Genomic DNA, 16,016 nt, shown 5'->3' on the forward strand with positions numbered 1-16,016 from the left:
CTTGGAATTGTTCTTCCCCACCAATGGGAAGACAGATTCCTTCTCCCTTTTCTGTACAACCCACTACTTTGTGCATAACTAGCACACACTGACCATATTGTGTCTGTATTGTAGTTGCTTTACAACGTGTTCCAAGCAGTCTTTATTATAAAAAGTTTATTGATAAAAAATAATATAATCACATTTAGAGAATGTATAGAAAAAGTAGGGGGAATAGAAAAACCATACATGTATATGTATGTGTGTGAGTGTGTATATATATATATATATATACACACACACATGTATCCTCCTAGAGTCACTGGCATCATTTTGTTGTACAGTTGACCCTCCAACATGGATTTGAACTGCACCAGTCCACTTACACATGATCTTTTTTCAGTTCAAACCTGTGTTGTTCAAGGTTCAACTCTACAGTTGGGCATCCACAGGGGCAAAGGGCCCACTGTACTTATGATGTGCTGTTTGGATGGTGCAGGAGATCTGCACCCCAACCTCTGTCTTGATCAGAGGTCAACCGCTTTTGCTTCTAAGATTTTTTCATATGCATATATTTTACATGACTCTCCTCAAAGTGAATGTATGGTGTTAAAGCAAAGTCAATATTATATGATATGCATTTTTTCTTGTTATGCAGTTGCCCTAACCACCATTTTTAATGGTTATATAATAACCCAACAAATAGATATGTTGCAGTATACTACTACCTAACCATTCTGCTGCTGAATATTTAGGTCTCCCTTCCTTTTTTGGCTTTTTTAAGTGAGAGAGAACTTACCATCTTCATATACACAGTTTTTCCATATTTTGGATTGGTTTATTTCCTTAGAATAGATTATCAAAAGTAATAGATGTTATAAGTTAAAGATCTTTCTTCCTTTGGCTCAAATTTGGTAGGAGGAAAATATATACATGTATATATGATGTTTCAATTTCACTTCCTTTAATTGTTAGTAATACTAAGTATTTGTTCATGTTTGTTTACTATTTATTTCCTCTTGTGAATTGTCTGTTCATGTCTTCTGCCCATTTATCTGCATATTTGTGTTCTCAAAAAGCAATTAGAATAAACACTTTAACCATCTGTTATATTTTCTGTAACTATTTTTTACCTCTTTTTATTTTGGTAAAATTTCAGCTGCAAAAGTAACAAAATCTCATCACAGAAAATTTAAAAACTAGAAAAACACATTTTTTAAAGAAAGTCATCAATAATTCTGCTACCCTAACATAACCATTATTATCATTTCCTCTAGATTTTTCCCCCTAGGTATGTGTTTTACACAGTTGTAATCACAGTGTGCATACAATTTTATTTATTTTTCTTTATTTTTAAAAAGATTTTATTTATTTAATTTTTTTAGAGAGGGGAAGGAAAGGAGAAAGAGGAGAGAAACATCAATGTATAGTTGCTTCTTGTGTGCCCCCTACTGGAGACCTGGCTGGCAACCCAACTATGTGCCCTGACTGGGAATTGAACTGGCGGCCCTTTGGTTCCCAGGCTGGCACTCAATCCACTGAGCCACACCAGGCAGGGTTGCATACAATTTTAAAACCTGCTTTGTCATTAGCACATAAGTATTTTGCTGAAATGCCATACAGTCTTCATAATCATCATTTAAAATAATAGCATAGCATAATATTCCATGGAGAGGATTCACCATTTCCTTATTGCTAGACATTTGTGTTACTTCTTTTTTGAAATAAATAACACAGATAAACAGCTTCATACAAATAGTTTTTTTCTATACTTTTAATTATTTTCTTAGGAAACATTCTCAGGAGTAGGCTTTACTACATAAGAGGGTATTAATACATGCTGGCTTCCAAATTGCTTTCTTAAGGGTTGAACCAAACCACACTATTACTAGCAAAATGAGTGTCATTTTTTTTTAATTCTGTTAAATACAGGCTTAAAGAGTGTCTACCTGGTTGTTTAAATTTACATTTCTTTCATTAGTAGTGATGAACACTGTCCTGCGTTTTCCAGTTGTACTTAAACTCCTCTGTAAATTGTCTATTCATATTCTTTGCCCATATTTCTTCCTATACATCATGCTATATGAATACCTTAGAAAATACAAACTTATCACACTTCACCATATTTGTGTCAAATATGCCTTTTCTGCATGTGTTTAGACTTTATTTTTAAAATGGTCACAACAATTTTAAGTTGTTTTGGTTTAAAAAATTTTTATAGATTTTATTTATTTATTTTTAGAGAGAGGGGAAGGGAGGGAGAAAGAGAGGGAGAGACACATCGATGTGTGGTTGCCTCTCATGCTCCCCCCATCAGGGACCTGGCCTGTAGCCCAGGCATGTGCCCTGACTGGGAATAGAACCTGTGACCCTTCGGTTTGCAGCCTGTAACTCAACCACTGAGCTGCATCAGCCAGGGCTGGTTTTAAAAATTTTATATAAGTCAAATAGTTGATCTTATCCTTTATGCAGGGGTTTTTTTTTTGGCATTATTTCCTGAGGTTAGAAAACTATTCCCCTTCAGAAGCTTGATAAATATTCATTCCTCCTAGTTTTTTAAAAATTGCTTTTTTATATTTAACTCTTCAATCCAGCTGCCACTTATTTTAGTTTATTACAGGAGATGAGAGTATAAATGCTACAGGCTGTCACAACATCATTTACTGAACAATCCTTTCCACTCCCATTCACTTGCAACACATGCTTTATAATAGATTGAATTCTCATATATAACTGTCTCTTTGAGGAATTTACTATAATATCACCTGTCACACTTTATACCCATGGTACCAGTGTTTTCATTTTTCTAGTTTTATATGTTTAATATATAAAAGCATTAGTCCCTCATTAATCTTTTGCAAAATTTTCTTTGAAAATCATTCTTCTTTAGCTTTGAAATCTAATTATTTGCTGTCTTGCCTCTGTGATATGAATTTGTTGAGGGCAGAATTGGTTTATTTCATTAGAACGGATTGCTAAGAATAATATTACTGGGTCAAGAGGTAGGAACATTTTACCCACTTTTAACTCTTATTTCTAGAGTTTTCAAAAAGAATGTGTCAATTTCACTATAATCCTGCTGGGATATTTTGAAGATTTTTCCCCCCAAAATTATTAGGTGAAAGAATATACCACATTTCAATTTATATACCTCTGCTTATCAGTGATGATAAACATATACATGACATATAGTATGTTCTTAATTAACACATGCTGAATGAATAAAAGGCACATATGAATCTATACATGTATCATGGGATGGGGAAATACTGTGGTTAGAATAGATAAATGCTAGTTAGATGTCAGTTTGTGGGCTAAACGCCTGTAGTCCATCTGCAGAGAGGTTCTAGATGTATAAAAAACACTCTGAATTGGGGCAATCCCAAGAAACTCCCTGTAAGTCTTATTTTTACCACAGGTATGTCTGTTTTGTAGTACAATCAGCTGAAAGCTGTCTGGAATAGTTACAACAATGGTGTGTGGGTATGCCCACACCTATACACAGCCCAGAAGCAGCCATGATTGGCTTAAGATATAGAGTGCACTTCTCTTGGCAGCAAAACAGTGATAAGAAGTATCAGGTAGCTGAGTATTCCCCTGGAAACTGACCCAGGCTGTAGTAGGCTTACATACAGAAGCCCCTCATTATACCACTTTTGCATTCTTGTTTTTGTTCTAGAATCATGGTGCCTACTACTGTGCTATATTGTGTAGTCCTAGTAAAATGGTGATCTTTCTTGCTTATGTTTTCCAGCTTCAGTATTGATGAATCAATTTCTGATGTAGCATTAAGTTATTCTCGTAAATTAGAAGCATTAAAATATGTTAAAAATAAGTAAATACATAAGGTCTTTCAAGTGCCATATTCAAACTAGATCTGACTCCCAGGACCAGGCATTGTCCATGAAACCACACTATTATTCTCAGTGCACTAAGCACAAGAGGCAGAGAAGTCTTTGGTTCAGGGAACGTTGGTCTTTTCCCCTTTAAATGTAGCTTAAAGGAGAGGTCTTTTTTTTCCCCTCTCTTTGGAATTGCCGAAATATTTTTTTAATAGAGCAGAAGCTAACAAAAGGCAGGTTGTTTCTCTTTGTTTTTAAGGACATGGAAGACTTATTGCTAACCACTGGTTCTCTTTCCTTCATCACCTCAGTAGGTTTTAGTAGTAAACTTTCTCAAGGCCTTCCTTGGTTATGAAATCTGTCGATTTGAAGAAAAGAATTCCATGTTATTACCTTAACCCACATATGGTGAAATTGTGCACAACATTTTATTCTGAGAAAAACAAAGTGCTGTTTTCTCCAGACTGAAGGACACTGGAGAGTAGCAAGGCCATGAGCCATAGAGTATGAACAACTGGTGTGTGAATGATACAGTAGGACACTGATTAATTCAGAGTCTTAAAAATTCTTCTCCAACATGTATTAAGCACTACAGATAGATCAAGCAAGATGCCAAGTGCTGAATAAGGCCCAGCGGTCCTTGTCAGATACAGAGTAGAGCTGTCTGATAGATTAACATGAAAAACACTTGCTTTTCCTTTAACACCAAGAAGCACCTAAGAATGGCTGTTGCACAAACTGTTTGTGCTTAAAGGGACACCTAACTCTCGCAGCATAAGCCTCCTTTTTGATCCTTCCGCCTTCTGTTCTAAATCGATTGTCATTAATTATTCATCTATTTGAAAATCTGGTTATCACTTCTTGCAGGACCTAGTTCTAAGATGCACCTTTTCCAAGACTCCCATGATTAATTTCTCCCTGTTGCTAAATCTCTTCAGCTTATATGTATATTCAGTTGATAACCAAACTGATGTTGCTCCCTGATTATTCTAGTTTCTTTATTATTTCTAGAATATAAATCCCTGGAAGACAGGGATTTCCAGAACCATGGAAAGGAATTCTGAGATTATATCCTTTGCCCTGCCCATTTTCCTGATAAAGAAACTGAGACCCAAAGAGGTTAATCTGCCCTAGTCAGTAATCAGAGGTTGCAGAAAAAGCCCAGGGTCCTGACTTTCAATAGTTAGCTTTCCACTATATTATGTCATCTTCTGTTTCATTTGCATCTTTTCAGAATGCCTAGTAAAGTGCTAATATATACACAAGTCTCTCAATACACACCAACACAGTAAGCGTAAGAGTTTACATAACCGAGGAACTGACTCAAGGAAAAACACCAAAAGCAGAAAGGTCATTTTCTTACTTTTTTGCATGGTGCCACCCTCCGGACCAGTTAATTGCTACTTTGCACATTCCATCAATCAGGCATTGGGCAGCTGTGATTGTAGCCCCTCCCACAGCTGCTGCATAGTCAAATATCCCTTCGGTGGCTGGGCAGTCATAACCTTTGGGCAAACATCAAAAGAACTTGTTAAAAAATGGGTTGAAGAGATAGGAAGTGTGATATTGTGATTTAAATAAGTACCTATTTGGTCTTTGCACCCATTTCTGGCATAGAGCTCCTAAAACTCTTGGAATTTCCTAAGTGAAGAGAGCATAAAGGTGTCTTTGTTAAGTTAAGGAGATGACAAGAGGACCACACCTAAGGACCAGTGATGGTTACCAGTGGAGCAGTGTTTTTAGAGAGTTGGAACTTTCAGTCTCACCTTTAGTGAGAGAAGAGGAGCTGGAGATTTAGTTCAGTCACCAACTGGTCAATGATTTAATCAACCATGCCTATGGAATAAAGTCTCCATAAAAACTCTATAGGAGAGGGTTCAGACAGCTTCCAGGTTGATGAACACATGGAGGTCTGGGGAGAGTCTTGAGCTTGGAGAGAGCACAAAAGTGTGCATCCTTTCCCCATACCTTCCTCTGTGCACCTATTCCACCTGGCTGTTCCTTTTACAGTTGACTCTTGAACAACACAGGGGTTCTGCAGGGCCAACCATCCTGTGCAGTCGAATCTTCATATATTAACTTCTGACTCCCCCCCCCAAACTAAACTACCAATAGACTACTGTTGACCAGAAACCTTGTCAATAACATAGTCAATTAATGCACACTTTGTATATATATGTACAGTCTTCTTACAATAAAATAAGCTAAAGAAAATGATAAGGAAGAGAAAAAAACATCCACATAGTAGTGGACCTGTGCAGTTTAAACCTGTGTTGTTTAAGGGTCAGCTGTATAATGAATGGGTAATCTAGAGAGTAAATGGGTTCCCTGAGTTCTGTGAGACATTCTAGCAAGTTAATCAAATCAAGGAGGGGCTCAGAAGCGCAAGGTAACAACCTGGGCCTGTGACTAGCATCTGAAGTACACAGCATTCTTGAGGGCCTGAGCCCTTCATCTAGGAATCTGATGCCATCTCCAGGTCGATAGTGTCAGAATTGAGTTGCATTATAGGACACCCAGCTGGTGTCATGAGCAGTGCTTGGTGGTATGGGGGTAATTGGGTCCAGAACCCTATTAGGAGGAATAGGTTAAAAATATGACAACACACCCTGCCAAAAAGCCCCTATGCTAAAATCAGCTCCAAACAAGAGATAAACATCTCTAGTGTCGGGGAAAACATTCTTTAAAGTATTAAGCTAGAAAAACTAAACCTTCCAGATTAACTACTCACATCCTACAAATGGAAAAGCTGAGGTCTGAGAGCTGGTTTGTCTTATCTGTGGTGGCACACAACCAGGCCTGGGACACAGGTTTCTTGCCCCATTCCCAGTCCGGTTCTTCTAAATCATGATGTTTCTCTAATTATCCTGTTGGCCACTTCTAATTTTTTAAGTGCAGCTGTTTAATGAAAGATAAAGTAGAAAACCTATCCAGAACATATGTGTACATCTCTACTCAAGTTAAACTATAAGGTAACAGGTCAGTTAAACCAGCAAACATATAGCCAGGCCTGATCTGGGCACTGCTATTGGCCCCAAGCAACTGAAAGATTTTCCTCCATCTAATCCATCATTCATTTCTGTTCAATTCGTATGATTTAAGTACTTATTAAGTGAGATGTATGTGGCTAAACTGAGAGATTAAGATTGTAGTTAACACATTACCACATTTTTGGGCTATAAGACGCACTTTTTTTTCCACCCCCCAATTTGGAAGGAATAATGGTTGTTCATGTTGCTGTTGACTTCTGTTTACATTTGCATTGGTGAAATATTATGTTATTTATGTTATTAAATATTTTACCGCATGTTTTGCTTCAAATTTTTCCCCCGATTTTCGTCCTGTAGAACCTAAGTGTGTCTTATGGTCCAAAAAATCTGGTAGTTCTTAATTAAAAAGTATTAAAGACAACTATGCGAGTTATAAAAGATAAACTAGTTATGACCTATAGACGGAGGTGTGTATCCCCCCACCATTGGTCGGTAATGACTTTACCTAGCCCATATTCTATGGAGTCTGGATGATCATCATCTCCTTCTTGGCTGACCTTCTGGAGATGTTGCAGATAGGCATCGGTGTGGAAGGTGGCCATCTCCTCCATGGAGGCCACTTTGGGCTTAACTATTCTAATAACAGAGAACAAAGAGAAATGCGTGACTCAGACCCAGAGTATGTCAGAAGCTAGACACAGGAACCGGTAATTCGAGCAGAAAATACAACTCCTAGCTTCTGGTTCCAGTGGCTAAAGTAATAAACATGTTCTCTTCTTCCACTGCACTATATATTCTTCAGTTCTTCACATCTATGTAACAGTTCCATTAATGGGGGTGAGGGGATAGATTTTCCCCTTGAGTTTATAGGTAGTAAAAGACAGTATATTTAAGTTAAATAAGCAGGTATTGGACAAACAATATTACTCTGTGAGTTACAACTTTCATGACAAACCAGTAGGCTGAGATATTTTGATATGAATCACTTCCTAATTGCGCCATATAATCCTTTCAACTATATTTGTACTTTCACAGGCAGCTGCATTGTTGTGAACTTTGAGTTTGGAGTCAGAGAACTATATTCCTGTCCTAACTCTGTACTTACCAGCTCTATAACCTCAGGTAAGAAGACTCTCCTGTTGTTTAGTCTCCTCATCTGTAAAGTGGGGACATCTTATGGAACTTATGTGAAGATTAAATGAGAACATATAAAAAATGCTTTGTGGATAATTATCATTGTGAATATTAAAGGACAGCCCTGGCTGGTGTGGTTCAGTGGATTGAGTGCTGGCCTGCCAACCAAAAGGTCTGTGGTTCCATGCTCAGTCAGGGCACGTGCGTGAGTTGTGGGCCAGGTCCCCAGTTAGGGGTGCATGAGAGGCAGCCAATCGCAGTTTCTCTCACACATCGATGTTCCCCTTTCTTTCTCCCTCCCTTCCCCCATCTCTAAAAAAAATACATAAAATCTTTAAAGAAAGGATTAAAAATGCAAGCCAAAACATAAAAGTTTCTGTTTGGTCCCTCACATCTGCCTCTGAGAGGAAGGGCAAAGAGTTGGAGCTGGGCTTTTCACAAGAAGTGACAAACAGGAGTGACTTGAGAATACAGGGTACTAAGCTAAGAACAGGAATTACCACCTCTAACTTCTAGCTGCCTATTTATTCCCCACTTCCTCTTCCTAACTCCCCCACTGCCCTAGCCAATCAAAAGGTGGTCTGCGGGCTGACAGCGGCACACCTGAGAGCTTGTTAGAAAGGGAAAGCTTCAGAGCTATTGAATGAAAATGTGTTTTTTCACAAGGTAATTCATATGCATATTTGAGTTAGAAAAGCAATGACCTAAGTGCCTCACCCTACCCCCGCCCTAGAGGCAGTAGTGTTATTTTATGTTTGCTAATTGGAAACAGGGCCAAGAGTTTCTCCTCAATTAGCATGACTTTTCAGGATACTACCAGCAACAAAGAGGCCAGCTTGAGAGGCTCAGCCTCAAAATTTAAATATGTATAGCCAAGATCAGAGGACTTGATTCTTGCTCCTTCAAGAAAACATGCCTACATCAAAGGCGACAAATCTGCCCATTAAAAAATTTGTTTTGCTTCTTGAAACATATTTCCCAGCCCTAATAGCTCCCTTTTCTTGTAACCCTCTTTCTTATTTAACAAATACTTACTGAAAGCCTCCCTACTGAACAAGCAAGGAAATTTGACAAGTTTTTAAACAAATTTTATTGATATTTTTAGAGAGAGAGAGAAACATCAATTTGTTGTTCCACCTATTTACGCATTCATTGGTTGATTCTTGTATGTGCCCCTGACCGGGGATCAAACCACAACCTTGGCTCTAACCAACTGAGCTATGCGGCCAGGGCTAGTTTTGCCTTGTTTTGCTTTGTTGTTTGTCTTAAAGTCACTTTTTGAAATGTTAAATGAATTTCATGGAAGGCATGTAGTTTTTATGTTTATCAAATAAATGAGTTAAAACATGGTTGAGAAACATCCCTAAAGAAGGCAGTCAATACATGATTATTAATAATAAGGATAAAATTTGAAAGCCTATTATGGTACCTGTAGGAGAAAAATGAAGCATACCACGGTAGCAGGTGTAAACAGACACATATTTGGCTGGAAAATGACATAAATAAACCCACAAGTGTCAGGGTTACAGTGTAGTCTTAAAATGACAAACAGCAAGTTCTTTTTTGTTTTTTTTTAAAGAAGTACTTAGCTCTGTGCCTGGCCACAGGAGTTTTCTTTGTTTCTGACTTGTCTCCAGGCTCCCTCATTAAAGTTTGGTGGTGGTGATGGTGTGTCTAAAAGTCTTAAGTTGAACCCACATCATCAGATCTGGCTTAAGATGGGGAAAAAACTCAAACCAGAACACCTCCTCGCTGAACACCTTTTTTTTGAACCCAAATGTACTGATCTCAAAATCTCCACAAAGCACGTATCCCTAGGATACTTTCCCTGTCAGCAGTAAAAGTCCTAATTTCAAAGGGCTCTTAAGTGCCTCGTGTACTCTCTTCAGGTTTTCTTAATTCTTCAAGAGCTTTCATTAGGTTACAGGCAAATTACAAACCTTGTGAACTACAAAAAGCTTTCCAAGAAGGACCACTCCCTAATTAGTCCCACGGTGAAGCAGGATATTAAGGCTAGGAACACCTGGGTTTGGGGCTTTGTTCCTAAAAGATAACTTACCTCATTTGCTTATGCAGCGCATATGCTTCGATTAAAGAATGTACCATACTGGCCTAAAAACATCAGCGGGGGAAAAAAAGCAGAAAATGGTCTCTTAATGTTTAATTCAGAGAAATTGCATTGACTTCATCATCCTAAACAAAGGAACGAACTTTTAGCCCCACTCCCTTCGTTGTACGTAACAGTAACAAGGCACTTTAGACAATATAGATAAAGTATCTAAATCTTTAGAGTGAAAGCTGCCCGGCCTGAGGGAGGATAGGGACCACTTTTCTCCCGCGGCTTCTCGACTTCAGTGATCCCCTGCATTAGAGACGCCTTCCGTTAGTGCCCTACCCTCCTCTCCAAGTCCGCCCCCACCTGCGTCCGTTGGCGCCCCGCTGATAAACGAGGAGCTCCGAGAAACTGTTAAGGGAACACTTCCTCCATCACCCCGTACACCTGCCCAAATTACCGCTGAACATTTCCCCCAATCCAGTATCTTCTTCGCTTCCTAACGCTCTCTTGTCCACCCACCCCATCCCCACCCCCACCGCAAAAGCCCATGGTATTTCATGCCAACCTCTCTTACCCGTTTGGGGATTTTGGCCAGGGAATCACATATACTGACATACTCGGGACTGTAGATGTAAACCGGGGGCAGCGAATGCCCACCGTCCGCAGGATCCTCAGGCTCCTTCATCTTCGGCTTCCAGCCGTTCCGAAGCCAACGTCCGGATGCGGCTTTTTTACTACTAACCCCGGGCTCCGGTTCCTGCTCCTCTAACCGGCCGCAGCGGTGCTCCCTGGTCAACATTCCCTCCTATTCTCGAGATCGCCAGAGTCACTATTCTCGATCCCCAACCAATTGGAGGAATGCATAGGTCTTCCCAGTCCACAACCCCTTCATTTAGTGGCCACAGCTCAAAAACGGGAGGTCTGCAGACATTAAATCCCTGATAACTGTCAATTAGGATTGATGTTTTATGGCACATGGAAGCACTGTCAAAACTAACCACCCTTGTTGCCCTACGGGGCCATTTGAGATGAGGTCAGACCAGCTTCAGAGCATGCTGGGAGATGTAGTTTCAAGTGGTTTGTAGCGGAAGAACCCGGGCTACTTACTAAAATAGCTGTGAATTTGAGTTTTAGCGCTAAAAAAAAAAAAGCCTCAACTCCTTGTGAATTGTTTCAGTCTGAAAATACACTCACATAAATAGTTAAAGATAGACACAACGTGGCCACCAAGAGCATCACCCAGCTATATCTGACTTTTTTGGGTGGAGGATAAAATACTATTACAAAAGGTTTGAAAAGTTTACACAGTACATTCTGTGCCTCTGTTCCTCATTGCTTTTCATCACCTATCCATGTTCATGTAAGACTTAAAAATCTCAATAATTTATCCTGGCAAAGCTAATAGCATTTTCCCAAGAGGCTGGCTGGTACTCTGGAAATTGCTTGGTAGATTCCAATGAAACAATGATGTCAAATTACTCCTTGAAAATTCGTGTGTACTAAAAGTGTAAGCAGATACTTTCAGTGATATTTGGAGACTGCAGATTTTCTCTCCTCCCTTTGCTTTTGCACCTGTTGAAAGGCTAGGGGAATATTTTAGGTTTCATGTGAGGGTTCACATTAGAGAACATTCTGAAGCAGTTTTAGAGTTACTAGCAGTATTTCCAAGTCCCTAGGAGTCCCTATGTACTGATACGAGTTGACCGATGCTGAAGCACCCAACTCTCACATGAAGCTGAACTGACATACTAACACCCCTAAGACAACCCAATATCTTTACCTTCTTCAAAGTCTACCTTGTTGTCCTGGCTGGGTGGCTTACTTGGTTAGAGCATTGATCCGGGCATATACAAGAATCAACCAATGGATGCACAAAAAAGTAGAACAACAGCCCTTGATGGTGTGGCTCAGTGGATTGAGTGCTGGCCTGTCAACCAAAAGGGTCGCCAGTTGGATTCCAGGTCAGGACACATGCCTGGGTCAAGCTGGGTCCCCACTGGGGGGTGCGTGAGAAGCAACCATGCACTGATGTTTCTCTCCCTCTCTTTCTCCCTCCCTTCCTCTCCGTCTAAAAAAAAGTCTTTTAAAAAAAGTGGTACAACAAGCCCTGGCTGACACAGCTCCGTGGATTGGGTGTGGGCTGCAAACCAAACTGTTGCTGGTTTGATTCCCAGTCAGGGTACATGCCTGGGTTGAAGGCCATGACCCCCAGCAACCGCACATTGATGTTTCTGTTTCTCTCTCCCTCTCTCTCTCTCTCTCTCTCTCTCTCTCTCTCTCTCTCTCTCTCTCTCTCTCTTCCTCCCTCCCTCCCTTCCCTCTCTAAAAATAAATAAATATAATCTTTTTAAAAAATGGTACAACAAATCGATGTTTCTCTCTCTCAAAAATGAATGAATGAATGAATGAATGAATGAATGAATAAAATTTAAAGCAGCCTACCTTGCGGGGTCGGGGTTTGGCCACCTGAGAGTCTTTGCAGATCCTGAAAAACCCCAGGACATCACCTCTTCCCGTCTCAAGATGGTTAAGAGAAGTGCCTGGCCTGTGCCATCAGCTGCTTCCTGCCCGATCAGCTGCAGCATGGGCGGCTCTCATCTGATACCCAGGAGAGCTTGGAGGTTGCAACCCAGTGCCTGGAGACCATTTTGGGGGTGCCAGTGGAAGACAGTGACCCCACACTTCCTCAGACTATCAGGGAATTTGCATTCTCATCGAGATGAGACAAATACACAAAATCCATATACAACACAGGATCAGATAATGAATGCAGGGTGCTTAAATTACTTAATACATAAGCACCAAGTACTTCATCACTGGTACTTAAATGACAAATGGGATTCTTACTGAGTTGTATTTGAGGGGGTCTTAGCAGATGGACAGGGTTTTACTCGGTGAAGATGGGAGCTAGGGGAGGACATGAAGACTGGAATCAATGGCATATGCAAAAATAAAAAAGGAGAATATTTCTAGTCTAGTTTAGATGAAGGGGCTGGGTCATGAAGGGTTTTTAATGGCAGGCTAAAGATAACAGGCTGTGGGAAATGAGGAGACATTTAAACAGGAATCTTAAAAAAAAAATTCTACAGCTGTGGTGTGCAGGAAAGATGAGCTATTGAAAGACTAGAGGCAGGGAGAGTGCCACAATGGTCCAGAGAAGAAGTCATGATGATTTCAACTAGGGTAGGGGCAATGGGAACAGAGAGTAAGAACCACTGCACACAGTAGGTTCAATAGGACTTCCTTACTATTTGGATATTGGTGAGAAAGAAGGAGATGGAAGAGAATCACTGGAAACTCTTAAAAGTCTAGTTTAGGAGAAGGCTAGTAGTATCAATATAAGAGGAAAACAGCCCTGGCTCGTGTGGCTCAGTGGGTTGAGTGCCAGCCTGCAAAACAAAGGGTTACCAGTTTGATTCCCAGTCAGGGCACATGCCTGGGTTGTGGGTCAGGTCCCCAGTAAGGGGCATGTGAGAGGCAACCACACATTGAGGTTTCCCTCTCTTTCTCCCTCCCTTCCCTCTCTAAAAAATAAATAAGTAAATTTTAAGAAAAGGGGAAAACAAGGAGGAAGAACTCACACGGTGGAGCTGAATGAGTTTGATTTTTTAAAAATGGTTGAACTGTTGAGTTTTATAAATCAGTGGTTTACACAGGTGCTTAACCTTCCTATTTTTTCCCTACATAAGAAAGAGACAGCTCAAGTCATGAGTGGCTGAGAAAGCCAAGGGAACATGGCTTCCTCCACCAGAATGTCTAATAGTCACATCTAACTTAATATTTTCAAATGAAATTTCCGATCTCCCCACCCAAGTTTTTCCTGCCCCTGCCCCATCTTTCGTAGCTCAAGAACGAGCCCAACAACTATCGAGTTGCCTAAGCCACAAACCTGGGAGTTACGTGTATTCCCTCTTTTCCCCCCTCACTCTCAAATCTAATGTACCAACAATTTCCATTGGTTGCACCTCCAAGATATGTCTCAAATACCGTACATCCAGTTCTCTCTGCCTACACTCTGCTGCTACCCCAGTCCTGGCACTGTAACTGCTCACCTGGACTTCCCACAAGATCTAGCTAGTTTCTTTTCCATTTCTGCTGACCTACAATCCATTCATTTTAGCAGCTGCCAGAGCGAGTTAAAAAAAAAAAAGAAAAGAAAAAAGAAACAACCAGATGTCACTTTTTAAAACCTACCCCACACTATGGTGAGAATTTTTGAGGTAGGAAGAGTGTAATTTGGAGGAATGCCTGTTTGTGGGGCTTTGCAGGAGAAAAAGATGCCAGAAAGGAGACCAAAAAGGAATAGTTGGGAGAGAACAAGTATAGTACAGTTTCATAGAAATCGAGGGATGAGAGGGTTACACGGGAGAGGTAGTAACAATGTCATGTATTTTGAGAGTCAAAGAATCCTTGTGCCATTAGGAGCTCACTGGTGCTCTATGAAGAAAATGAGAGGTAGAGGAGGAAGCCAGATTGGGGGTTCAGGAGTGAGGCCAACCCTGTGAAATGTAGTTTCCTCTTTGAAGAAATGTGAATGTAGAAGGAAAGAGTTAGTGTATCAGCCTGGGGGCATGTCAGAGCCCAGGAATGTGTTTTTTTTTTTTTTAAGATAAGGGAGAAATGCACGTATTTATACCCAGAGGGGAAGGAGTCTCTGGGGCTATATGAGCTGACTGAAAGGCGAGATCATGACAGGTGGGCAATATAAGGAGAAAATGGAACTTGTCCTGGACCTTATAGTTTGGCTGACCAACACCCTAAAATCTGGACTCTAATCAGATGACATGAAACAAGATTGTTTTATGTGTTCTTTCAAATCTAGGAAACAAACAGGTAGCTGACAATTCAACATTGGAACTTTGCTTTTAAACTGGAAACTCTCAATTGGTATACAATGTAGCAAGATAATTCAATTATGGTGAAAACTATATCGCTGTAGGAGGTTCTGAAATTGGCAACAGTATTACTGTAGCAAACCTCACAGGGAGGCTGGACCCTTGTTTATGATTAAGACAGAGTACAAACCATGCCATGAGTCCCTAGCTTCAATTTTCCACATGCTTAATACCCACGTGGTCCTTAAGTTGGGAAGAAAACCCTTCCCAAAGCACTGGATTTGCAGTCAAAGGACTTGAGGTCAGGGGAAGTAGCATAAACCATGGCTCCAAAATGTCCCTGTGTGGTGACACTGAGCAAATCCCTTGACTGACCTGACTCAACCATTGCTACTAAAGGTAGTTTTTGAACCAGCAAAGTCAGGTCCGGCTTGCCACTTTTGGTGACCTCACTTGCCTTTACTTGCTGGCAGGTGAAGGCAGATGGGAAAGGAATGCAATAAAAAGGCACCCACCCATTTGTCCACATTCTTTTGTGCATTCCAACCTTCCTCAATTGTACTTAACAGACTGACCCTTGTTTTCACACCACTTTCTAGTGTCTTTTCGTGAACTCTATATAGAGTCAGACTGCTTGAGCTAGTAAGCTCTACCACGTACTACCTGTTTGATCTGGAAAAATTTGCTTAAAGGATCAGTGCCTCAGTCCTTGCTCAGTGCCCGTATAACAATGTCTGGTGTTATGCCAAATAGTCCATACTTTTGGGGAAAGTCTCCCCCTGTTGTTGTCCTCATCCCAATACCACGGCTGCATGAGTATTGCTAGTGGTTTGCGAATAGGTCCCTGGCTTTTAGGCCTAACACCTTGAAAGAAATCAGACTTTTGCTAAATATAGGGTGACCATATAATCTAAACTGGGGCACTTTTGAGAGTGACAGAGAGTACTGTTAATAATTATGTCTGGACAACAGGCATAAATGAGGACTGTCCTGGGAAAACCAAGCCCTAAGTTTACTCAAGTTTAATAAGAAATGAAGACTAAATGTGGAAAACACTGCATCTCCACTGCATTAGTACAGGTACTAGGTTTTAGTAAGTGCAAAAAGGATGGTAAAACCCCTGGCTGGTATAGCTCAGTGGATTGAGTGCGAGCTGTGAACCAAAGGGTTGCCAGTTCTA

The 16,016-nt window shown here is 40.5% G+C and overlaps 1 protein-coding gene across 4 annotated transcripts in view; it reads right to left on the bottom strand.

The window, feature by feature from the left end:
- HDAC8 (histone deacetylase 8) overlaps positions 1–10,946 on the bottom strand; it is a 240,392-nt gene extending 229,446 nt beyond the window's left edge. For 2 of the 4 annotated variants that reach the window (XM_045839416.1, XM_045839417.1), the window contains exons 1-4: positions 10,576–10,946; positions 10,005–10,057; positions 7,317–7,447; positions 5,185–5,326 (exon numbers count right to left, since the gene is read on the bottom strand). In XM_045839416.1, the coding sequence (XP_045695372.1) occupies positions 5,185–5,326; positions 7,317–7,447; positions 10,005–10,057; positions 10,576–10,800 (551 nt within the window). In that variant the 5' untranslated portion in view covers positions 10,801–10,946. Of the gene's footprint in view, positions 1–2,299; positions 4,180–5,184; positions 5,327–7,316; positions 7,448–10,004; positions 10,058–10,575 lie in introns of those variants that run through there. The other 2 variants (XM_045839419.1, XM_045839418.1) reach the window with 2 other exon arrangements.
- Between the last annotated feature and the right edge of the window lie 5,070 nt (positions 10,947–16,016).

This window comes from Phyllostomus hastatus, unplaced genomic scaffold (assembly GCF_019186645.2).
Source record: "Phyllostomus hastatus isolate PE091 unplaced genomic scaffold, TTU_PhHast_1.1 phas_contig_30, whole genome shotgun sequence".
In the NCBI taxonomy this organism is placed as follows: domain Eukaryota; kingdom Metazoa; phylum Chordata; class Mammalia; order Chiroptera; family Phyllostomidae; genus Phyllostomus; species Phyllostomus hastatus.